Below are 24879 nucleotides of genomic sequence, written 5' to 3'. Positions count from 1 at the left end.
ACGAAAGGCAAGCAAACTCTCCAGCGTTTCACCTGCGGCAAGCTGGAGCTCGTTGTTCTGCTGACTGCACGCACACCCGCTCTTCAAGGTATCTTTACCTGGCGCTTACTTTAAATACACAGAATTAAAACACATCTTTCTAATGTAACCTGGGGAATTTCCAAAGTTGCCTTGGGTTTATAGAGAGACAGCATGTTGAAATAACTTGTGCCTAATATACCACTGTTTCTGAAGTCCATCAGGTGTTAACTGTCCTCAAAGAGCAACACTTTCTGTCCATTCAAATGTTCTTTGGGGGAGTGACTTTACAGCGCAATTAGTAAATCCTGTTGCTGAATCAGTGATGTCTGCCGCAAACACAGTACAGCATGGCAACGTTTTTAGTCGGGCTCCTCTGAAATGCGTATGTTACTCTATATATGCTATCCTGAATCTATAAAATTGATTCCAAGGTGGAATCTGCTTTAAAGCAGAAATAAATCAAGTCATTTCTGCTTAATGTCTGCACTGATGACAAAATCTCCTATCGGTGTGACCATGGGGCAAAAAGGTTCTCAAGCAGACGATCCAAATTCCAGCTCTCCTGAGAGCACCGGTAAAGCATTCTGCAATCAAGGGAGGAAAGACCATTTTCCAGTTAATTGTTATAACCTTCCTTACTATTGACAGCTACGTAATAAAATCCTTTCAGTTCCTGACACATTCGAGCTGTCAAATTTCACCATATAGTATATAAATATGATTATGGCAACTACTAAGCCAAGAAAACAGTGCCATAAACCCCAACATTTCTGCCGTAAGAGGGTCAGTTCTGTGGCAACGACCAGCATCTAAGTTTAGCCCGTCTGCCTGCAGATTTCAACGCTAGCATGTATTAGTGTATAGAAAAACAGCACATCAGAGACCGTAGCACGGTAACGCGTGGTAGGTGAAACAGAAAAGTTTGTTTCGTATTAATTTTGCATATTCATTTTGCTAGTCTTTAAATTCCTAAAGCAAGAGGCTCAAAACACGAAAGAAGTTTATCAGTAGCACATCGCTGAAGACCTCGGTACGTCTTATTGACTTATTACAATAGTGCACATTAACAAAAACATCTGGTTTGGGTTGTTACTTAATAGAATAATCTATATGCTTACTTTCGGATGTTGTACAACGCCTTATATGTAGACTTTGAATGTCAAATAAGAAAAGTGGATTTGCCTGCTAACGTCCAGAGCGAAGAGCGTAAAGGACCTTGCAGTTCACCTTTCAAGGTGCAGAAAGCTGTTATGCCTCCTCCCTTCCCCGACAGCCTCAACAACCCCAAACCCACCTGCCAAAGGGGACTTCTCCAGAAGCGTCTATCACAAGTGAATCCGCCCGATCTTCAGCTTCGGTAAGAACACGTTATCACATTAAACCCAGAGACTCTCAGGGTGCAAAGCAACAATTACGGTGGAGACAAACTAATTTACAGGAGCATTTAGTCCACAGATGTGAAGCTGTCTTCAGCGAGATATCTACCAAGACTATGCACCTCAGCGTCATAAATACCCTAATTCTCTACACGGTATAGGAAAGTGCTGCTGCCAGACAAGGCGGGAACGTGCCTGCCTCCCATCCCATCCCTCCCACGGTCTCTTTTCACCCCTGGACTGTCAGGATCTACAGGTTGCCTCCTGACCAACACTCTGCTGGATAGCTGCTCTCTCCAAGTTTGCACAGAACTTACCACAAGGAGATCCTAGTCTGCGACAGTCCCCGGCACTGCTGCAATACAACTCAATAATAAGAAGAGACATTTAACATTTGGAAGAGGCCTTGGGCATCAGCAGCATGACCTTGGAGCGTGGTTTTGACTCCTGAACACAATATCTATCCGAACACCAAGACAAATCTCTCCAGATTGTGCTCACTGCACCGAACAGACCCATCTGCTGAGTCTTGCAGGTGCTCCAAGTGAGTCTCCATTTATTACGCAGTTTTGGAGGAACCCATGAGAATACCTCGATCAATTTGCTGTGAAGTTTCACCTTCACTTTTACCAAGCACAGAACTCTGGTCTTTATGTTTCTGGAAGGGTCAGCATTCCCCTAGGGCTAAGTACAAGAAATATAGCATTTTTCATTGTCTTAAGTACACAATTTTTGCAACACAGATCCCTGTAAAGCATGTCTTCTACCCTAAAAAGCATTGAGACCAGCAACTCTATAATGTTTTTGATAATCTAATCCTCCTTCATCAGACCTCTCCTTTCCATAAGGAGCATCAATACAACCATGTGCTCTCTCCCACCCTACTCAGCCCTGCAAAACCTTCTCTCATTTATGTTCACAGCAAAACCATTATGCTTTTCCAGTATTTAATAAAAAAAAATAAAAATCAAAAACCCAAATGAATACACAAAACCAACAACTAAGTCCTCAAGAATTTAATTTGGACATCATGGTTTATCCATGTTGATGACAGGCATTCAGTTGCTGATGATGATTTGTGCTAAAATACGTATTTTATTGCATTATAGTCTTTTTGCCTAAATGCCTGGCAAATTTGCACTCTCTATCCAAGATGCAACCCTTTATTCCTCTGCTCCTTTCCATTTGGCTATATGTTCCCAGCCATATGCTCATTATTGACTTGAGCAGCAAGGGGCCTTAGCGAAAGAGCCGCAGAAAACAACTTCTGAATGCTGGCGTGAAAAACCGACACTGGAATAGACAGAGCGACTGTATGAGCCTACGCAACCCACCGTTGTCTGGGGACTGTTAAGTGCAGAAATGATCTTTTAGTTCAGGTAGAAAAAGGGTCTTAACTGTACCTTTACATTTAGCAGAAGCTGTTTCTGAACGGGAGGCTATTTTAAAGGTAGCGTTTGTTATTATCATAACTTTTACAGCTGGTGTGCTGGAGGAAAATGTGCGTGCGGACAAAATACTAACTCAAAAAGACAAAGGAAGCAATCCAAGACCCATAATAAATGCAGTTTTTCCACACAGCCTTGCAATTTATCACGTCCATACTAATGGTATAGCAATACGTACTGTTTCCATGCTGTACAACGCAACGTAGCAAAGATCATGCTGCTACTGAAACCCCCATCCATTGGGTTTTCTGGTCCCTATCCACATTATGCATGGATCCCCGAATGATGCGGAAGAGAAGGAATCAGTTTTACCTGCACTATTCAACTGATTCAGCTATTCTGCTTCTGCACATTGTCACACCGAGGGCTGCAGCTTTAACTTCTACTTAGAATCATAGAATCGTTAAGGTTGGAAAAGACCCTTAAGATCATTGAGTCCAACCGTTAACCCAGCACTGCCAAGGCCACCACTAAACCATGTCCCTCAGCACCACATCTCCCTGGCTTTTAAATCCCCCCAGGGATGGGGACTCCACCACTGCCCTGGGCAGCCTGGGCCAGGGCCTGACAGCCCTTTGGGGGAAGGAGTTTTCCCTAATATCCAACCTAACCCTGCCCTGGCGCAGCTTGAGGCCGTTCCCTCTCGTCCCATCGCTTGTTCCTGGGCAGAAGAGACCGACCCCCCCCCGGCTCCAGCCTCCTTTCAGGCAGTTGCAGAGAGCGATGAGGGCTCCCCTCAGCCTCCTCTTCTCCAGGCTGAGCCCCCCCAGCTCCCCCAGCCGCTCCTCCCCAGCCTTGGGCTCCAGCCCCTGCCCCAGCCTCGCTGCCCTGCTCTGGCCACGCTCCATCCTTCTTGCCTATGTTGCACGTACCCAGAGGAGTCTGACCTGCTTTATAGGAAACACAGCCAGAGTTGCAGCAAACACACCCAGCGAGCAAACAAAAGTTATTTCCACACAGACGCGGGAGAGAGAGAGAAGCTTTGTGCACACAATTCGGCCATCTGCAGAAGTGGGCACACGCTGGGGCTTTATCTAGATATTTTATCCGCAGAAATATGAGCGCAATTATCTGTGAAAATAGTTTCTAAAAATAGCCTGTTCCTTACTACCACGATTCTCATTAACATAAAAATTACCACAGCGTTGGCCATAGTTCATGAAACTATAATTGCTTCCAAAGTGAAGAGCTTTTTAGCTCTAACATTTACTAAGACTCCAAGAGAAGCTCTAGTAACTGAAGGACTGATCGTTAAATACTGCCTCATCTATTTCTGTAAGTGTGCCCATGAAAAAAAAAAAAGATAAATTTCCAGAGGTAATGCTGGCTACCTGCCAATAATAGTGTTTCAATGAGATGTTTAGTAGGAATTGAAAGGAAAATCATTTACCCCACTAAACATTTCAGAGCTATATTTAAAAACACGGATAATTGTCTTCCCAAAAGAGTAAAAATCAATGTAGATCAGCAGTTTAACTGTCTTTTATTACAGTTATTAAAAGCCCCTGATAGATGTGCAATATATTAGTTTCATTATGAATTTAATCTCCTTGATAAAAATGAGAGCCCTCAGGAAAACTATCTCCTTATTTACAGCTAAAGGCGATACAACAGTATTTAAAGTTTTACAACAACATCAAATACATTGTAAAGAGAACGGACACTCATATTACCCACTGCATTACTCGACCAGTATTCTTCTCTCTTGTGTTCAACACAGCCAAGGAGGCTGTAGCCCTCTGCGTAACTCACACTTGGATCACAGACGCATCAGGCATTTCACTAAAATTCGCCTATTTCTGGGAAATGCTTATTCTGCAATTCCTTCAAAAAAACCCCCAAAAAACAACAAACAGCCTGACACACGACTGTTAGGAAAAGGAATGTTCACCAGACTAAAACCATGCAATGATTGCATTTTATTTAAAGAACACAAGAACGGCTTTGCTGAATTGAACCAAAAGTCGCTTCCGAATGATACTTGTCTCCGGCCCTGACCAGTAAACGGTCCTGCCTGTGCTTTTACCCTCATTCTTTCATTTATATGAGACTTTAGATGGACAGAGTGAAGCCACAGGACCTCCTCACGGATCTCCTCAAGGAAACTCAGCAACTGAAGGCCTATCTGATGTTTCTGGGCAGCATCCACCAGCTCCCACGTGCCTTCAGCGCCGGAGGGTTCTGCCAGCAACTTGCAATGACACCTCCCCTGACACTTCCCACACATGAAACTTCTCATCTTCTGGCTCTCCTCCCTGGTTCCCTTCCTTTTTTCCGCTCCCCAGATTTATTTCATCTATGAAGGGTCTTTAAAGTTGTTCGAGATGGGCTTACAGCCATCCCTCCCTGAGGACCAAGAGGAACAGCAACAGTAAATCATGCTTAGGCAAAGACCGTAAAAAGAAAATAAAATCAAGGCAAACGTAGCAATACCTTCTCCATTAATACATGTTACTAGCTTCGTAGTATTTGTACTAGAGCAGATACAGTTTGTTGATTATACTATTGCCACTCAGTGGCTCTGCAGAAACAGAATGAGGAATTAGTACCAGCATCCCGGGAATTCTTCAGCCTCCTCAAGTTTTTGCTTAAATCCTAAGTTCTGCTTGGTAGCCCTGTTGGCAAGTGTGATTCATGAATCCTCCCAACCATTTACCCCTAGAGTCACCTCATCTCTCTGGTGCTACAACAGCAAAGCTGAGTGTTCATCACGTTCCACAGAATGAGGTGTCTGCTCTGGTAACAATTCCATTATTCCCGCTGAGTCCTTGATTTATTCTAGCTATTATTCTAATTATTTTCTCCGACCACCTGCTACGTGAGGCACTGTGAATCGGTCTTCTCTGTTATGCTTGCATTTGCCGACAGTAAGTAGCAGTGTGTGTGTGTACACGTACACTACCTGACACTCCTGGCACAAGGACACGGGCGGTGGGAGGAAGCAGAGCGTACGCCCTCCCTGCAGCGTTCTCCCATATGCGGAATGGGGTGAAAAGACCTGAAGTTGAAAGGAAATCCTCTGGGGCTATAAAAAGAATCAATAGTAAGGGAAGAAAAAAGGCATGACGGGGGAAGGAGTGGAGAAGCGCAACGTAACTGGGACACGGGACTGGTACATCCACTGTTTAAAAAAAAGTAACTTCATGATGAAGGCAGGCAAAAAGCCAGTCACCTGACACTGTAAAAAAGAATATAAACATATAACGAAAGATCTAATATACTCACTCCTATCAATAAATTAAAGTTTTGAATAATTATTAATAAACTCGCCAGGAAAACAGTTGCTATACACACACACAACTTTGAAAACCTAGATATGCTTGTGGAAGAGTAACTGATGGGCATCCTAGCTGCTGGAGGGAGGTAGCAGGAAACCCTTCAAAATCAATAGGTCACAAGGGACAGAAGCAATGTTACTCTTGAAACCATAATTACCTGTTCAATTTGAAGAAGCACCCAGTATTTTTCGTACGCAGTCAGCACAATCAGCAAGTTATTACCTTCCCAGGAGAAGCCCCTGCATTTAATATATCAACTGGTAGTGAAGGCAAGGTGCTTAGACCCCCTTCTAAAGTCATTTTGGTTCCTTTTTGTCCTACCTTTCCCTGGTCTGAAAAGCACACGGCTAGAAAGGAGGTTAGCATCACAACAAATAAAGTTATTTTCTCCAAGCTTATTTAGAACTACCGCAAAAGCAAAAATCTATAAGGATCTTTGATACGGCATAGGTGTCTTTGCCCCCAAAAGTCAGAGGTATCTTATAGGAAAATTATAGGGTTTGCGAATTAGGAGAATACTGCATAAAAGAGCACTACTGCTGCTCATGAACAGCTTAGCACCGTTGCAAGAACACAACAGATGCTCTCCACTTGGTTCCTCTCTTCGCTCTCACATTATTTTTATGTAGTAGAAGTGTCTAAATATTTACCAGCGTGGACTAACGTTTATACAGCACGGCATATAAATAAGTTGCTTTAATAACTCAAAGCCATGATATAAAATTTTAAGGCAGGAAATAGAGAATGTGCTATCTAGTTGAATCCCCGGGAAAGACGGAATTACGGTCTGCTGTATACTTCTATTATGTTCACTAGTGCAGGGCTCTGGGAAAAAAAAAAGCAGAGGGTTGCTTTTACCCTCTATTCTCTCCTATTTAAGGCAAAGGATCCTTTAAAAATAAATCATAAAGCATTTGAGACAGGATGAGGAAGGCAGAGAAGGCAAAAGGAAGAGGATAGCTGTCTCTTGTTTACCGTTCCATCTCGAAACATGTCACAGTGATCCACAACCTCTCCACTCTCGTTCCCTGCAGCTCCATTTTCTGAAACACACAGCGACGGCTTAGCTGGGCAGCAACTCTGCAGCTGCCTCTTTCACACGGGTCTTTCTTCATGTGCCGTCTGACGCGGTGGGCACCCTGTGCAACTCCCTAACGCCGGCATGTTTGATTCCTTCTTCTCTCTTTTCTCATACCTTCTCTTTAGAACAACACAGGTATAGTTCTTCTCCATGTCGTTGCGATCTATCACCTCTTCCCCACCAGCCCGCCTCTCCAACTCCCATTTCTCTTCCTCACTCTGCAGCACTCGCATTACTTCTTGAGGGCTTCATCCTCCACACTGATTACTCATCCTCCAGCTCCTCGTCTGTACGTTCGCTGGCATCAAATCTTCACTTGATCTGTGAGCCCTGCTTCAATTTCTGAACTCATTAACAGGGCTGTCGGTTGAGCTGGTCTTCACCCCATCACCCTCTCTGTATTCTTGAATGCCCCCTCTTAAACCATCACCTGGTTTTCTTGTTCCCCTGCTTAGCACTTCCCTTTCCTGGCCCTCCAACCAGCCTTTTTGCCAATTCCAGCCCTTCAGCAAAAAATTCTGATCTTATCTTAACCCTTCCTTTCCTAAATTGAAAAATCTCTTAGTTCTCTTCGAGCCTCATTCTCATCTACTCTCACTTTTCTCATCCTTCCCCATCACAACATGCGAATTCCTTCCCGCCGTGTCCCAGAGCTGGCTCACCATCAACACCGGTTTTCCCAGCTCCTAAAGCCAAGAGACTTCTCTGGCAGAAACAGTCTAACAAGCTGACCTTCTCGGCTCTGTTTTCTCCTTTTCTAGCTTTTCTATGCTCAACTATTTCCCCAGCTTTCTTCTAATCCCCCCTCTCATAATTCCAGCCTTTTCACCGCATTCTTGTCTCCTCTTTCTGAAAACTTTGCCTTCTGCCTTTTCTATTTCTGCAAAAATTGTCATCAATAAATGGACAAAATACAGCATGGCATTACCCTTCCCCCAACAAGCAAGGGAAACTGGAAGCAGTTCAGCATCACTTGAAGTTATACCTTTCAAACAGACTCCCTAAATCTCCTGCAGCGAAACAGGAGCAACTCCAGATCCGACAGCAGAAAAGCCTTAGCCATTTATCATGAATAAGCAGCAAAGAATAATAATCACTAAGTACTTTCTATGGAAGCTTGTAATTCTGCCTTAAATAATTCCTCCCTCTTCAGTTTTACATCTTGCAAATACCTTAGATTACTGTCTCCTCTTCACTGGGTGTTACCCAAGGTTAGCTCTTTAAATCTTTTAGTCATTATTGCTATTCTTCCACAACAAATTCTCTCCAGCCTAATATTACTTCAGTAATGACAGGCTCATAAAGAACCCAGAACTGCAGCTGCACCTTCATGGGATATTGAGTAACGGACTCAGGTTTTGCCTTACCCTGCATCACAAGTAATTCTACGAAAACACAGCTAATGTGATGTCCACCCTCCATCTCCTTCAGTGTTATAAGAAAACAGTTCAGGAGCAACAGTCTGGGGCAGGAATTTTGAGTTAACTTTCAGCTGACTTCACCTCTAGTTTTGTGCACATCGCTTTGCCCCAGCCTCTCATTTTGTCTCAGGAACACAGTATTTGCTGAGTACTACGACGTTATGGTTATGAAGAGCTCAAGGAATTCTGCACAAAACGCCTTACAAAAAGTACCTACCGCAGTTTCCAAAATTTCCTTCGTGTACTGTAGAGCTGCGTTTTCAATTGCTTCTTTCTAGATGTACCTGCTTGCAGCGTACCAAGATAAACCACTGCTTTCTGCCTGCGCTCCTAACCAATATACTCCATCGCATTGATAGCTTTTTAGTGCCAGAAAGCACCTAGTCTGACCTTGCACAGAAACATACCTGCAATTCCTGTATCAGGACTGCAATTTCTGCACTATTTTAAAAAGACGACCAATTTTGACTTACAAAAATGTAATGAAAAAAATAATCTACCACACTACCAGATAAAATGGTTAATCCCCTACACTATTTACCATTCGCTCTTTTTTCATTTCAATTTCTCTTGAAATGATTTTATATTTTCTTCCACGTCATTGATAAAGATATTGAATAGCACTCAGCCAAGAACAGAGATGCTATATAATACACCTATACACTCTACTTTGCAATTAATTACCTTCGAGATAGTATGCTTTTAACTTTGAATCATTTACTATTCTAAATCCAAGGAAAGAAAACCACCTTGGAAAAAAGCAAGAGCCCTAGTTAATATCGGAAGAGCTATATTCCACAGAGACCCGAGTGACTCAGTCTTTCATGAGGCAAGGATATAATTTTCTGGATGAAGTAGTTCAACAAATCTTTCTCGCCCTCCACCTTCAAAAATGAATTTTAAATTATTTGTCCTTAAGAAACAATTCTGGCCTGGATCGTAACTAATAGCTGAGCTAAGAAAGAGAAGCAGCATTAGATGAAAAAACTGGAACGCACTAGAAACTCCGGGTTATTTTAAGCCATACTCACAACAAACTGGTCCATGTCCCTTTCAAGGCCCACGTTTGGGAGATCAGGCATCATGTGCGCCACCACTTTAAAGCCGGCATCCTTGGCTAAGTGAAAGGACTCGCACACAGCCTTCACGGTGTGACCTCTGGGAAGAGAGAAGAGAGATTCAGGATCACACAGAAAAAGACATATTTTGACAGGTTTAATTGAGATTATTCCCTGGGAAGTGAGAAGGGTTGAGTTTTACTATTACCACCCAAGTCTTGGAACATCGCTGCTAATAAAGTAAACTATACCAGGGGCTAAAAGTAGTCCAGTTTGCTACTTCTATAGCAGGTGAACCCTACCGAGGCTACAGCTATTCAAATCACAGCCTGAGAAACTTTTGAAAGCTGCTGAAATTCAATTTGTAAAGCAATGAGACAAGTTGATGCCACAGCACAAGCTAGGACACACTGCACTGAAGGCTGTGTATCATCAAAATGAAGCATAACCAGAAACAAAAGCAACAGAAGAGCAAAAGGAGAAGAAGGATGGGGGGCTACGTAAAACCAGCTAGCTAGAAAATCATCCTGCAACATGCTTGCTGAACTCTCAAGTATTCTTTTTAGAGAAAAACAAACTCTTCTCAACTTCTGAGAGGTGCCAAACCTCTGAAACATAGGCTGGATTGGGACTCTGGAAGGATTTCATGTTCTTCTCCACTGACATCGAACCAAACTAACTCAGGCTTGTGCTGCAGGAGCTCGGAGAGAGCGGGAGCACAAACGATTGCAGGAACAAAGGTTGCATCTCACGTAACTCGCTAGCCTCAAGCAAACTCCTCTCTCCTTCCACCTCCATGGCTGAGGAGCTGCCTTCTGCCTCCACAATAGCAATCACTGTCACTACAAACAGCTACTAGGTCCCCATCACATGTCAACAGTCTTCCCGCAAAGTCCTTGCTTTTGCTCTTCCGCGCCTAGGAGGGCTCTTCCACTACTGGCTGACATTGCCATCCTCTCAGCATCTGCTACCTTCTTCCCTCTCCAATCCTCATTTTCTTCCCATCCCACTTCCACACCAGTTCACCCTGTCTTTTGGAATTCCTTGCCAACAGATTAGCTCAGCAGGTGACTCTTCTCCTCGACAGTCCTTTGGATGAAAAATTAACGCCATCTGGGCATCTCTACAAATGCATGCCTTCTGCCGAGACCTGACGTTAACCAAACCAACCAGCTACTTCCCTTGTTTTAAGGACCTCTTCCTTCTTCTTCACTGGAAGATTCTGCCTCTGTTAAACCCCTACGTGTAGTTTTATGACTCTAGTTTTATTTATGGGTTTTTTTTTTCAGAAGTATTACGGTGTTTTTCTGAGACTGTTCAAGGACAGTATTACTCAAGACCTTGAGTAGCCTGAGGGGAGTCAATGGAGACTTGCTTCATAAATAAAAATTATTTTCTTATTAGAAGTGGAATATAAGCTGCATCAATAACTTGATTATTTGATGCCTAGATATGTTCTTGAATATTTTTCTGCCTCACAGCCACCAAAAGCACTCAAAAACCTCACTAATGACTTATGGAACATAATAGAAAGTAATTTCCAAACAGTTAGCCTAATTGGTTGTAATCTGACATTTTGCTATGAGCAAAATATTAAAAGTTTAAAGCCAAAACACATCCCCCACAAAGCAGAAGAACAGAAGCAAAATGAGGTCGTTTCAAAAGAAAGAGAAACTTGAATCATCCTTCTCTAAAAGTATACTCCGATTCATTGTGCTAAAAAGTTGGAGGGAGAGATTTGAGTGAACAGCCTGCGTTTTCCCTGCTCTGAGACAGCCTGCAGCAAAGCCTTTTAGGAATTCTGCAAGCAGCTTTGACAAGTGCCAAAAACCTTTAAAAATGCAATTCTATACAGGATTACCTCTGAGTGAAATCAAGTCAGTAATATACTACTTCATTCTTCTTCTGATTCATCAGCAGGAAAGCAAGGGTTCATTAGCAAACGTACAAGCCGCACGTGACATACAGCTTTGAATGATTTATGGCACCCGTTCTGATGTGACAGACAAAACTGGAGGAAAACTGAAGATGACTGAAGTGATAGCTAAGTGGGGTTTTACAGTTCCACCTCAGGATGGGACACTTTTAAAAGATTCGAGGTGAAAAAAGAAGATTTTAAAAGCTGAAGAGAAATTAATTGGCAAATTTACAATCTCTTTGAGAATTAACTGTTAATGAACCCGTCTAGTCTAAGAGTGAGACTTAGCTGCATTCCTTAGTATGGATCTTTTCCTTTGGAAAGCTCTGACATCTAGAGGAGGAAAGTACCTCCTAGAAATATTAGCTCTTAACTCTTGGACTACTCAATAAATGGCTTTTGCTGTCTACTGAGACCTGGAGCCTGACCGTTTCATAGCAGTGACACCCCGCACTTCCATGCACCAGCGATACTACAGCTAAACCCGCAGGAGGAAACTCATTTTGGATTCTTTCTTTAAGTGCCTAAAAGAAAATGTCCAACATTTTCAGGTTTGCACTACTGCCTTTAAGGTAGGTATTAACAAAAATGCGCTTTGCTTATTGAACCATCATCTCTCTGTCATTACGTATGATTACGGTTATTAAACATCTTTGGTAGGCGACTGGAATATGCAATAAGAATGAAGGCAAGTTGTACGAGTGTCAGAAGTGAAAAAACAAGAAAAAAATGACTGCTTTCAAAATCTGAACAGAATTATAAGACTTGCAATAAAAAAAAAAAAGAGACTGGCTTACTTGCCTGTAAGGGATGAGATGAACAATATATTGCACACTCTCCTCTGTAGGACAACTGTTCTTTTAGCCATAGGTCCAATATGACAAGGAATAAATCACAGGCCTCCTGTGAATATATTTTGTAATCCCTAGAGGTACTGTATGCCTAGAATGACTGGTTAATCTATCAACAGGTGTTGTTTCTGGCTGTGCCTCGCCCTCTGTACTTGCCAATGTCATCTTTCCTCTCCAATACTCAGCACAAAAAGGTATCTGGTGTAGAGAACGTGTTGTTTGCTGGTAAAGTACCTCCAGTAGATTATAATGCATTGTATCTACTCAAGCCTAGAGATCATGAATTATGTAGGACAAGAACTATGAGCTCTCTCTGGGCACATGTTCTACTTCACAAAACTGCATTTATTTATGAAGCAATAAAAAAAAAAAAGATATGTACAATACAGGAAAAGAACATGATTTTCAAATAAAACATCACAAATAACCCCATTTTCTCAAGCCATGGTCTCTACAGTATCACAAAGAAACCCACGAAGCCACTGCAGTTTATTAGTTTTTCTTAACAGACATATGGCTATGCAAGCAAGGAAATGAGCTAAATGTTTCAACATTCAGTGTTAAATGGGTGTTCAAGCAAAGAGGTCCAGACACGCTACTCAGGAGTATTCCAGAAAGCCCACACTGAGCAGCCAGGCTCAGCTTCTGTCCTCGTTTCAGCTAGGATAGAGTTAATTTTCTTCTTGGTAGCCAGTATGGGGCTGTGTTTTGGGTTTAGGATGAGAACAATGTTGATGATACACTGATGTTTTGGTTCTTGCTAAGTAGTGCTAAGTGGAGCTCACGCTGGTCACGGACTTTTCACCTTCCCATGTTCTGCTGGGTGCACAAGGAGCTGGGAGGGGGCACAGCCGGGCCAGCTGACCCCGACTGGCCAAGGGGCTACTCCGTACCACATGACATCATGCTCAGTATATGAGCGGGGGGAGTCGGCCAGGGGAGGGGCAATGATCGCTGCTTGGGGGACGTGCTGGGCATCGGTCGGTGGGTGGTGAGCAACTGCACAGTGTATCGCTTGCTTTGTATTACTATTGTACTATTATTACTTGTTTTTATGATTATTGTTATTATTACTATTACTACTGTTCTATTTTTGTTTTACCTCATTTATTAAACTGTTCTTATCTCAACCCACGAGTTTTCCCCTTTTGCCCTTCCGATTCTCTCCCCCATCCCACCAGTGGGGGAGTGAACGAGCGGCTGCGTGGTGCTTAGTTGCCAGCTGGGGTTAAACCACAACACTTCACACTGAGGCTTTCTTCTCACCTGTTGGTGTCCCTGGCCACGTCCTCGTACACGCTCTGCACCCCGATCTCCAGCCTCGTACAGCCGTAGGACAACATGTCACTTAAATGCCGCTTCAGGCAGTAATCCGGTCTGGTCTCTATCGTTATCCCAATGCATTTTGTCAGGCTTCGTTCTGAATACCTGCAAAAAAACCCCATCCTCTATTAAAATTGTGAAGTTGTCACAAGTGACTTCAGAAGAGTTTCCAACATCCTCCAGGTGAGAGTTTCTACGTCACTACCGGAATTAAAATCCAGGTTACAACCCTCAAATATCCCAGCAGCAAGGGAACACTCAACCTTACTGCAACGCATGGATGAAACGATACACAAATACGCACGCTAATACAAGTCCGGGGTTTGCTTTGTATAAAAGAGCACTGGACTGTGGCAGCCTCGCAGGGCTTTTTTAAACAGCACTGGTTAGGAAGGCGCTCCCAGACCAGACTGAGCCTTCGGTACTCATCATCTGGAAACGAAGCCTGGGCAAAAGGGAAAGGCAGAGTAGGCAATGAGAACCGTGCTCAGTTTTGGGGACAAACCAAAGGAGTCTGAGCACTCGCGCCTGCTCAGACACTGACAATAATACAGGACCTCATGCCAGGCAGAGTTTGGTATAGCCAGTACATTTTCATTTGATTCCCACGGTGTACAGATAAATTGCAGGGATTGGGACAAGATCCAGCCGCGTTCTCACAAGAAAACGTACAAGATCACCTATGAAAAATTCCACAAATCACCTCCTTTTGTGAGCAAGTGGCACGCTCTCAACTTCATTGAAGTCTAATTCTGAAACAAAATTAATTGTTAACCTTTTTCCCCCACCTCTCCCATTTATCACTGGATGTCTAACAGAGACTAATTATTCCAGCTAGTATAAAAATCCTCTACTGGTGACAAATGGTAAGTTACTGACCTACGAGAGAGTAAAGCAAAAGAAAAAAAGGAATCCAAAGCAGTCTCAACCCAAAGTTCACAAAAGGAAACCATCGGTCAACATAATCTCCAGCATCGCCAGCAAGGATAATATTCCTTTCCAGGCAGGAATCATTTCACTTGACCATCTTTCCTGCGGAATATGGTGGTTGTATAACAGGACTGCAGCACGGGAGAAAAGATTTACAGCAGGAGGAAGGAAACTTCTTTTGAAACCATTTGAAACTGCAGAGAATCTGGATAATTCCCAAACCAGGATGTGGGCAGGATTAACAACCACCGTTTGAGAGGAATATCGGTCTCTAATGGTCCCAAATGATGGACATCTCAGTATTAATATTAAATGTTGCTGAAAAGAGGACACCTTGAGTAAGAGAGCGATGTTATGCTGATACCTGAAAGAATATTGCACACCAAAATCACAAGGATGACTAACTTCTGCTCTTTATTAGGTGTTCTATAAAGATTCATCATCCGATTTCCAGCTCCAGATAGCTTGAAACATCTGAATCAAAAGAAAGCTCCAGAGCCTACCTTAGAGCATGATGGAGGTCCAATTTGACCAAAAAAGCCCAAAAAACAACAACAAAACCCCCCACCCTCAACCCCGCCAAAAAAAAAAACCAGCAAAAAACCCAAGTGGGCTCAGACTCAGAAGCGAAACTATTAACTCCCCTCAAAGTGTTAAAGCCTAAGATCTGTAAAAACCAAGATATTTGCAGGATAGACTGTAATGGCTGTCAAAATCAGCATCTTAAAAAAAAAAAAAAAAGGCAACAAAAAACCACGTAAAACATTTCAGAGTTTGTGGCTCGCTAATCTGACAGACTAACAGAACAATTGTGTATCACGTCAGGGAAAACATTGCCAACGTGCGACTCATTAACATCAGACTGAAAAACGCTCATTTGTGAAGACGTGATTTGCAAGAATTAAAGAAATTTTAGCTGGGGGGGGAAGCCACCAGATAACTCGCCCATCACGCCAGAGGGTACTCGCTCATATTAAGCACCTGCAATCATGGCTAGAAATACTGACGGGAGAAAAAAAAAAATTGTATCCCCCTCCCAAGCAAATTTATGGCCAAGATTTGAAGTGCTGAATATAACAAACACCAACAGACCCTAAAGTGTAAAATCTACTAGGGCACCATCGGGATTTCAGTATGGTGTAATGGCTGGTACAATCGTCTTGCCCAACTCTACGCTGAAAGAGAAGACTGCCTTAACGATAACCAGAAAAGCAAAACAAAGACGAACCCAAAACAGATAAAGTAACAAAGATGGTATTTCCAAGAGAAGTCACAAGCCTCATCGAATCACCATCTTCTGTAAGATACAGGCATTTCCAACCCGAGCCACAAGTCCTCCAGCTCTCCCCAGCAGTCCCAAAGACTTGTAGTGAGTAAAGGCAGTCTCATACTCTATTTTATTAACGTAAAAGAAAAGCTTGAATCACGTGGTCCATATTTAATGAAGACTACAGATTCTCTTCAACTAATTGAAGAGAAAGAAGTGTGTGACAGCCAGCCTTCCACAGAAGGTGATTCTGGCAACACATCTCCATCCTTTCCTCAATAAAGCAAGAGAAATTTGACTTTTCTTCTGTCTTTTCTCCACTTTCAAACTTTGAACATTCATCTGGATATTCAACGTCTTTCCTATTTGCAACATGAGCAACTCTATTTCATTTGAAACCTAATACTAAAATTAAGGGCAGGCACAAATTGTAAGATTGTAAGTTAAGAAGCCAAACACAGTGGACATGAATTAAAAGCTTTACTAGATTTACATAATGTGTCATTTTATGGAGGGAGTTACCAAATAGTACTCATAAAAGCTGTACCGGTCATCATTATGCAGCACAAAACTGCATTATATAACTAAGTTAAATTTTTATTTTTTAAAAAATAAATCCGTCAGTGTTTAACATTTAGTTTCATCATTTCCCTATGCATGATCAGCACCTCCGTCACTGACCGAGGCAACGGTGAGCTATAGCAGAGAGCTTGGAGACCTGAAAAGGGCAGGACATACTATATAAAAGGTTATCTACTCCATACTGGATTTACATCAAGACGGACACTGATTTTTTTTTTTTTTTAATGAAATTGCCAAGATCTCTTATTTTAAAGCACAGTCAGGATCCGAGACAGATACTTAGCAGCCAACAGAGAAAAAGAAAAGAGGAACTGATGTATGCTTAAGAGTAACACTTTTTTTTAGTGGAGAAAGCTTTTGGGCTTTTTTGTTTTTATTTTTTAAGCAGTATATCTTTGAAATCTGACCCTGATTTGCAGGTCTCAAGTCAGATTTTTTATTATTCATCAGTGATTTATGTAACAATTTATAGTAGATTGACTATTGCAACACTGACTTTGCTCATCTCCTACTTTCAGTGCCCAGGTTTCATCGTAACTGCCCACTGGAAACATGGTGGTTTCCCACATTTCTAGCAGGTTGGGTAGGCACATTTTTGCCCTGGCAAATCCGGGTTGAATCTTCCTGGCGACCTTCCTGACTATGGAAGCAGCTTCCACAAAGACATGCTCCATAACGTCCTTGGGGACCAAGGCGAGGCTTACCAGCCTGCAGTTCTCCTTCTCACCCTCTTGAAGACAGACACGACACTTCCAGTCACTGGGGCCCTCTCAGTTGTCATGATCTCTCCCAGGTGAGATGGAGCTGCCTCACTCATCCCCTTCCATAGACTTGCACGTCTCCAATTTGCCGGTGGTGTCCAGTGCAGTCCTCTGCCATGGGCACCACCTCTCACCCCAAACCACCTACCAAGAGCAGATCTTGCAAATAAAAACCAAGGCAAAGAAACCCTGCGTACCTCAGCCTTTTCCTGTGTCCTTCATCACAGAGTTGCCTGCCTCATCCAGCAGCAGATCCACATTTTCTTTTGTCTTCATTTGCTGACAAACGTACCTATGGAAGTCCTTCTTGTTGCCCTATAAGCCGCTGGAGTTTCAACTCCAGCTAAACTTTCCTAATGTGCCCTCTGCCTGCCTGTATCCCTCCTGGGTATCCCATACCTCCTTTCACCTTCTCCACATGGTCCTTTTTTCATGTTTGAGCTCCATCAGGACTTCCCCATTAACCTGCCTCGTTTCCTGCACATCAGGATGCCTTTGCAATTTGAGGAGGTCGTCCTGGAAGATACTCAGACACAAGAAGTTAAGACGACCTTGATGATGACCAAGACAAGCTCACTTGGGCTTATTCACCCTTCAGGGCATCCTCCCATGGGATCCTGCCTTTCGGTTCCCTGGAAATGTTCGTCTCTTGTCCTGAATTCTGACGTCTTTATTCTGCTACTTGCATCCCTCAGGACCTTAAGCTCTAAGATCTCAGAGTCACTGCAGCCAAGACCACATCCCTCCCTCAACCAGCTCTGTGCAAGCAGCAGATCCAGGACAGCACCTCTCCTAGGCCCTGGATGACCCAACTACTTCAAAACATCATAATGCGCTCCAGAAATCTCCTACATTAGTTGTGTTCCACCATGTTGCCATTCTAGCAGGTATCAGGGTGTCAGGCTGGATTCAAGGAGTTTTGTAGATTGTTCCTTAACTGCATATAGTCTAATGCTTACATCATTTTCATACCTTTTCTTAGCACTGTTTCCAGTTTTTAAGCATTTTTCTTGTTGCCTTTGATACCAAAAACAGCCACAGAACTTTGCAGACACACCAGTACTATATCCAGATGGAATATGATTTGCCTATTCCTATCCAATTTTCCACTATTTATACAGTCAAGGGTAATTTGGCTGCTGAATCATACAGAAAGCTCATGATAATGCAACTTAACTCCTAAATATTTTCTAGATATTTCGCTGCTTCTCAGAATAGAATCCTGCACCATTCCTAGAAAAACAGCTTTACATTTTCCCATAATAAAGTACACAGCTTGCTCGTATACAACTTACCATGGAACACAGATTTATCCCTTATTTGCCCATCTCCAATACTGATAGCTCCTGCCAACCCTTAGAAATTACTATTTTAACACAAGTATTAAACATAAGGCCCAGAGGCAAAAACAACAGAATCCTATTAGAAACCATTCAGGTCAATGACAATTTTCTGCTATGCCTGTTTTGAAAACCAATGTAATGGGTGACATGTTGTTCTAGTCTCTTTTTTAATGTCAAAATACCTCGCTGTACCATCTCTTGCAGAAGTTTATGCATATTACACTTCTTTTCTCAAAAAAGTCCTGTAAGCTCACTAACAGTATGCAGTGATTTATTGTGATAATGGACATGACAGATTTGCCTTCACTTAATCTTTAAAAACAACAGACATCTAGCCACATGTCCTGCAGGAACGGCATGCTAGCCAAGGCAGATATGAAGAGGGAACGGACTTTATCCAACTAGGCAGACGGCCTGGAAAGCAGATATCTAGAGCTCTGAAGAGAGTGACTTCAAGATACTCAGACACAAGAAGTTAAGACGACCTTGATGATGACCAAGACAAGCAAAACTATTACTAACTGAAGACCAAGAGAAGCAAAACAGAGAAAGCCCTGAGAAATTAGATGAACTCAAGTTGGAAATTCCACCCATGATGGTCTTGTATATACAAGTTCACCTGATTTCCAGGTTCGAATCATATCATAGACTCACAGAATGCTTTGGGATGGAAGGGACCTCCAAAGGCCACCCAGTCCCACCCCTGCCATGGGCAGGGACATCTTCAACCAGACCAGGGTGCTCAGAGCTCCGTCCAGCCTGGCCTTGAATGTTTCCAAGGATGGGTCATCTCCCACCTTTCTGGGCAACCCGTTCCAGTGTTTCACCACCCTCATCGTGAAAATTTTTTTCCTTGTGTTCAGTCTAAATCTCCCCTCCTTTAGTTTAAAACCATCACCCCTTGTCCTGTCACAGCAGGCCTTGCTAAAAAGACTATCCCCATCAACGTTCATTCTGGCGTTAATATTCATGATGTGCATTTCTTCTGGAACCTGAGAGTGGAGATGGATTTTATCTTCTCAAGCAGCAACAAACATCTTACAGTATTTCTCCTCCTTCCCTAGAACAGTCTTATTTGTTATTTGTAATACTGCAGTGCTGAGGAACCCCATATAATCAAAAGAATAATCAGAAATCAAGACAAGTATATAGCACAAGATGACAGTGGGGCAATTTTACTAACGGACTGACGGCAGAGGTGAATTATGCAAATAAAATAGATGCTAAGCCATACAAATGAAGGAAATGAGATACAGAGAAACCTTATGATTTGCACAGACATAGCTATTGTAAAGTCAGTTCTTTTCAGCGTGATTACAGAACTGTCTGAAAGAGAATGAAGTAAAGGAGAGATTATTAATTTTAATCATTAGAGAATATTTGACTGAATTTTCAGAGAAAGCTGGTACATTAAGCAGACCATCAAATTAGAATCAGCCTCTAAAATAAGCTTGTTTTTTTCAGATCAAAAAGGCACCTACCTCTCCACCAGACCCAGCAGTCTGATATAGGGTCTCAGGTACTTTCGCACTTAGAGAAAAACCAGAGAGCACAGTTCTGGCATAAACCAACTCATTTAACAAAGCTTCGACTCACTCTTGATTAAACTTTGGTCTACAGACAAAGGTCTCATCAGCTAAGAGACCTGAACATCAAAGACTCGATTATTTACAGTCCGTACTACAGCAGCTTCCAAACTCCCTGGTTGGGATCAGAGTGGCAAGATGCCAGACAACACAGAGCGACTTGCCTCATCCCAACAAGCTCAGAAAAGATAAACTGTAAGAATGAAGCAAGTGGGTTAACGCAGTGCATATATAGCACATTAATCACACGCCTTGACACCATTTATCTGTTTTACACGTTTCAGAGTAGGAGAACAGAATCATAGAACCATAGAATCGTTAAGGTTGGAAAAGATCCTTAAGATCATCGAGTCCAACCGTTAACCCAGCACTGCCAAGCCCACCACTAAACCATGTCCTTGAGCACCACGTCTTTTAAATACCTCCAGGGATGGGGACTCCACCACTTCCCTGGGCAGCCTGTTCCAATGCCTGACAGCCCTTTGGGGGAAGAAGTTTCTTCTAATACCCAACCTAATACACAAAAAAGAAGAAAACGGAGAGGCAAAAGAGCAGAAAAAGGCACAAGAAGCAGCAGAAACAGTTCAAAGGCAGCAAAGAGAACCAATCACCAAGAGCAAGAAGTGTTTAGGTGTAGCCATCTATACGGAAAGAAGGGAAGGATCTAGAACAACTCATCCAACCCAACAATCCCCCAAAAACTTGCCTGCAGGACATTCCAGCATTACGTCAAAAGCCAAAGAGAACCTTCTTGAAGGTGAAGATGGAATAAATGATGAAGATGCTCGTATTACTTGATCACCATTGTTGCTTATGGATTATCCAACAGCAGCAATTTCCACAAAAATGTGGTGCTCCACACTCATACACATTTCAATGAGTGGTCACAGCTTAGCTGGGAAGGGGAAAGCGCTGCTGCTCACCTACCCTTAGCCTATCCCAAAGTGAAAAAAAAAAAAAAGCTGCAGACTTGCCTTAGAAGAGGTACTTGGAGTCCTGCGGAAAGAGGGAAGTGTTGGAGGGCTGGGGTGGAAAAATCAAGAATTTTAATCAACGACCAAAGGAGGCAGAAGGTTCCTGGCCTTAACTTTGTGAAAAACAAAGATTGCGAACATCCAGCATCTCAAACAAGTCTAACATCTTGAAAAAAACCTTCTTGTGCCCTTGACTACAAGGAGCATGGTCCTGGGTGTAACTCAGTTACAGGTGTTCGAGACAGACAACGATGTCGATACACGTGGAATTAAGACAGAAAGTGACACCATGGGTTTCTGATGAGGAAACTGCTGATATAATACACACGTATCTTACGTACCAGATCCTCACCTGTTACTTAAATGACCTCCTCCTTCTTGATCTCCAATAGCTCTGCTTTATCACAATGCCAATCTCTGAAACACAGCTAGCAATAATTAATTCACTAGCTACAATTTCCTGCTAGTAAACAAAACAGGTGGCATCTTACTCATCTGATGTTTCAAAAGTTGCATCTTTGATGATTGCCCAGAGCAGATATTTCTGAAAGCTCAAATGCCCGTTATTTGGCTTTATACTACTCCCTTTTTATGACAACGTTTCAGTGTCTTCTTTATCACCCCTACCACGAGTACGACAGACTGCTTCAGTTTCTTAGCAGCACCAGTTTCCCAAGGCTCAGTTTTCAAATACTGAAGAAGTTACTTAAAATACAGTCATTTATTGACTAAAATATAATTTTCCAATTTTGATAAAGTAACAGTATTTATACCTGCTAAAAGATCAGCGAGAACAAGTCCTTTTTTTTCCCCGTGAAATGCCACTAGCGGGTAAGTCATACATAATTATGCTCCCTCCTGCTGTGTCACTCGGTGTTGGAAATCCAGGATAGGACCTGTGTTCAAAATAGTATCCATTCTGAAGCAAAAAACCCTTAGAATTTACCAGTTTTCTCCCTTCCTTAATTTGTTTACCAAGTTGTAACCACAATGAATGGATCCGACATCTGAACATCCTCCGAAGAAAAAGCACAGCACGAGCAGAAGCGGCACAGTTATGTTAACACACTTGAGGCCTAATCAAAGTAGGGCTATTTGCACGGACTAATTAAACGCCTGGCTGTAACGCCAAGGAGGTAATGATGGTGGGTAGAGAGGGAAGGGGGTGGGGAGGTGGTTTGGTTTATTTTTATATCATTCACAGCTTTCCTAGAGCAACGTCATGTAGAGGACCTCTGGGCACGGAGGCTGGAGCTTTGCTGGAGGGACCCTGCCATTCGCAACAGCCAGGACAGAGCCGTGCGCGAGAGCTGCTCTGCTCTTACCACGCTGGGCTAATAAATAGACAATTATTTCGAAAGCCATAATCACTGCCTGTTCTCGGAGGACATCTGAGCAGGCCCTGAAAGGTTTGCCTTCACTCAGGAGGCAAAAAAAGGACACCGAACAGAAAACCCCGACAGGACCTTCTAACACCGCAGGCTTATTTTCTAAGCTCCCATCCATCAAGTTCAAGGCAAGAGCAATACAGATAATGGGTTTTTTTCAGCAACAAATTATTAGCAAGCTGTAACTGAAAACACCAGGATGAATAAGCATATGCTAGAGTGAAATATTTCAAACAAGAAAAACGCATATGTGTGGCTCTAACAGGAGCTGTGTTGCAACCACTTTTTTACCTATCTCTGTCAAAACTAAAGGTTTAAGGGAAAAAAGCTGAAACAAGGCTAATATGGGCAGGAGAGTGGTTATCTCCTCCTCCCTTATGCTAGCTCAAATCTGTCCCAGTGAGCAGAGCCAAAATATAGTCTTGGAGACCAAAGTCTTCACATTTCTCCCAGAACAGAAGCAGGGACACAAGCTACCTCGCACCGAGGCTTCGGGAGACCTGAGTCCCTGAGCTGCCTTCGGATGGCAACCGGGCTGCCACGAACAAACTGACCTGGTCTGGAGGTGGAACAAGGGACCTGCGTGCTCCAGAAACACACGAACAGTGCCTGGGGCAAGTCCAAGGGTCTGTTTAGCCCAATATCCCACCCACTCATGGCTGTTGCAGATGCTTAGACTAGAGCAGTCGGAGCAGGGCAAGCTGCAGTCCTATTTTCCTTGAATACTCTCACAGTTGCAAATTATTTCCTCTTCAGGGACTCCGTGATCCAGAGGTGATGTCTTTAGTAGTACTAGGCGTCTTCAGGACTTAGCAGCTCTCAATGGATGTATTTGGTCGCCCCTCAGCCCAACTACGTACTGCACAAAGAAGGGCCTCCTTTGTATTTAATTCCCATTTCATCTGATAGCCCCAGTTCTTGTGCTGTAGGAGATAATCAACGTTTATCCTTTTTTTTTTGTCTTCTCCATGCTGCTCAGCATCTCACAGATCTCTATTATATCACTCTCAAATATTTTTTCCCTGGTTGCACAGTATCATTTTCCTTCTCCCCTCTCTTATTTTTAAAAAGAGCCGAACATAGGTTCAAGCTGTGACGGCACTGCTGAATTATGCAGCAGCATAACAATATTTCCCAGTTTGCTGTCTATTCCCTTCATTATAATTCCTCACACTGAGTTGGTCTTTTAACTAATACTGAGCATCAAGCCTGTGTTTCTCACAGTTATCTACTATAATCTTGTTCCTGAGTGGCATTAGCCAACTTGGAGATCATTGTTCTGTAGTAAAATAAGGAAAAAATCTTTCTTAGACACATCGCTCTGTATCTACATTAATTTTCACCTGCCCCTTCACAACCCACCCAGCATGGTCAAGACCACCTATTCCAGCACAGATTCCTCTGGGACACCACTAATAACCTCCCTCTGTTGTGTAAATTTATCATTTATTCCCTTCCCCAATATCTTTCCATTATTTATACATGTGAGGCCTTCAGTCTTCCTCCCACAATCATTAAAGAGGTTTTGGTGAGTACCTCAGGTTTTGAAATCCAGGTAAAGTTACAAATATCTGTCAAATGCTTCAAAGACAACAACTACAGCTTAGAAGTTTCGTTGAAATATTAGCCCATTTGAAGTAGCCAGAGGAAAAGAGTTCCTGGAGGTATTTAAAAGCCGGGGAGATGTGGTGCTTGAGGACACGGTTTAGCGGTGGGCTTGGCAGTGCTGGGTTAACGGTTGGACTCGATGATCTTAAGGGTCTTTTCCAACCTTAACGATTCTATGACTCATCTGCCATAACATGAAAACGTGTACTATGGAAACAAGAACCTCTCTATACTCATTCTACATAAAGAGGGAGGTGGCTTGGTTTTTTAGCAGCTAAAGAAAACAAAAACTGTTATTCTAATAAAGACAACTGAGGTCCGACACATCAGCCAAACACAACTTTTCCCAAGATGTTTGAAAGAAGAAAATACATAAAGTGCTTGTAAAACAGCCACTTCCTAAGCCCATGCTCAATCTGTTAGATGAGGAGTGTACACACTTTCCTTCACCATGAGCCAGACACTTGAAATTTCAGACTAATATATGAATGCCAGTAAAAAAACCAACCATCCATCTTCTATGTAGAAGATGCGGCTAGTCCAACACACCGTGCTGATCGTTCGAGCTTGGGTTTTCAGCAGCCACGACAAGCAGATCAACGTGGATGAAACGACAGGTTGGTTGCCTGTGCGCTCAACCAGCCGTTCTACAACTCCCGTCCTCG

The 24879-nt window shown here is 42.8% G+C and overlaps 1 protein-coding gene across 11 annotated transcripts in view; it reads right to left on the bottom strand.

Annotated features, from left to right (window-relative positions):
• Window positions 1-24879, bottom strand: part of ELP3 (elongator acetyltransferase complex subunit 3) — a 98891-nt gene that overhangs the window by 48034 nt on the left and 25978 nt on the right. For all 11 annotated transcript variants that reach the window (XR_015708164.1, XR_015708167.1, XR_015708168.1 and 8 more), the window contains exons 8-9: window positions 13719-13880; window positions 9657-9783 (exon numbers count right to left, since the gene is read on the bottom strand). Coding sequence is in view for 2 of the 11 variants with exons in the window: in XM_087774389.1 (XP_087630515.1) it covers window positions 9657-9783; window positions 13719-13880 (289 nt within the window). In the remaining 9 variants the exon portion in view is untranslated. The remainder of the gene's footprint in view (window positions 1-9656; window positions 9784-13718; window positions 13881-24879) is intronic.

The sequence above is a fragment of the Nipponia nippon genome, unplaced genomic scaffold (assembly GCF_047370975.1).
Source record: "Nipponia nippon isolate SJK-2023a ecotype South Korea unplaced genomic scaffold, ASM4737097v1 scaffold_4, whole genome shotgun sequence".
Lineage (NCBI taxonomy): Eukaryota > Metazoa > Chordata > Aves > Pelecaniformes > Threskiornithidae > Nipponia > Nipponia nippon.
Note: the sequence above shows the minus strand (reverse complement) of the source record. Positions and strands in the feature narration are given on the sequence as shown.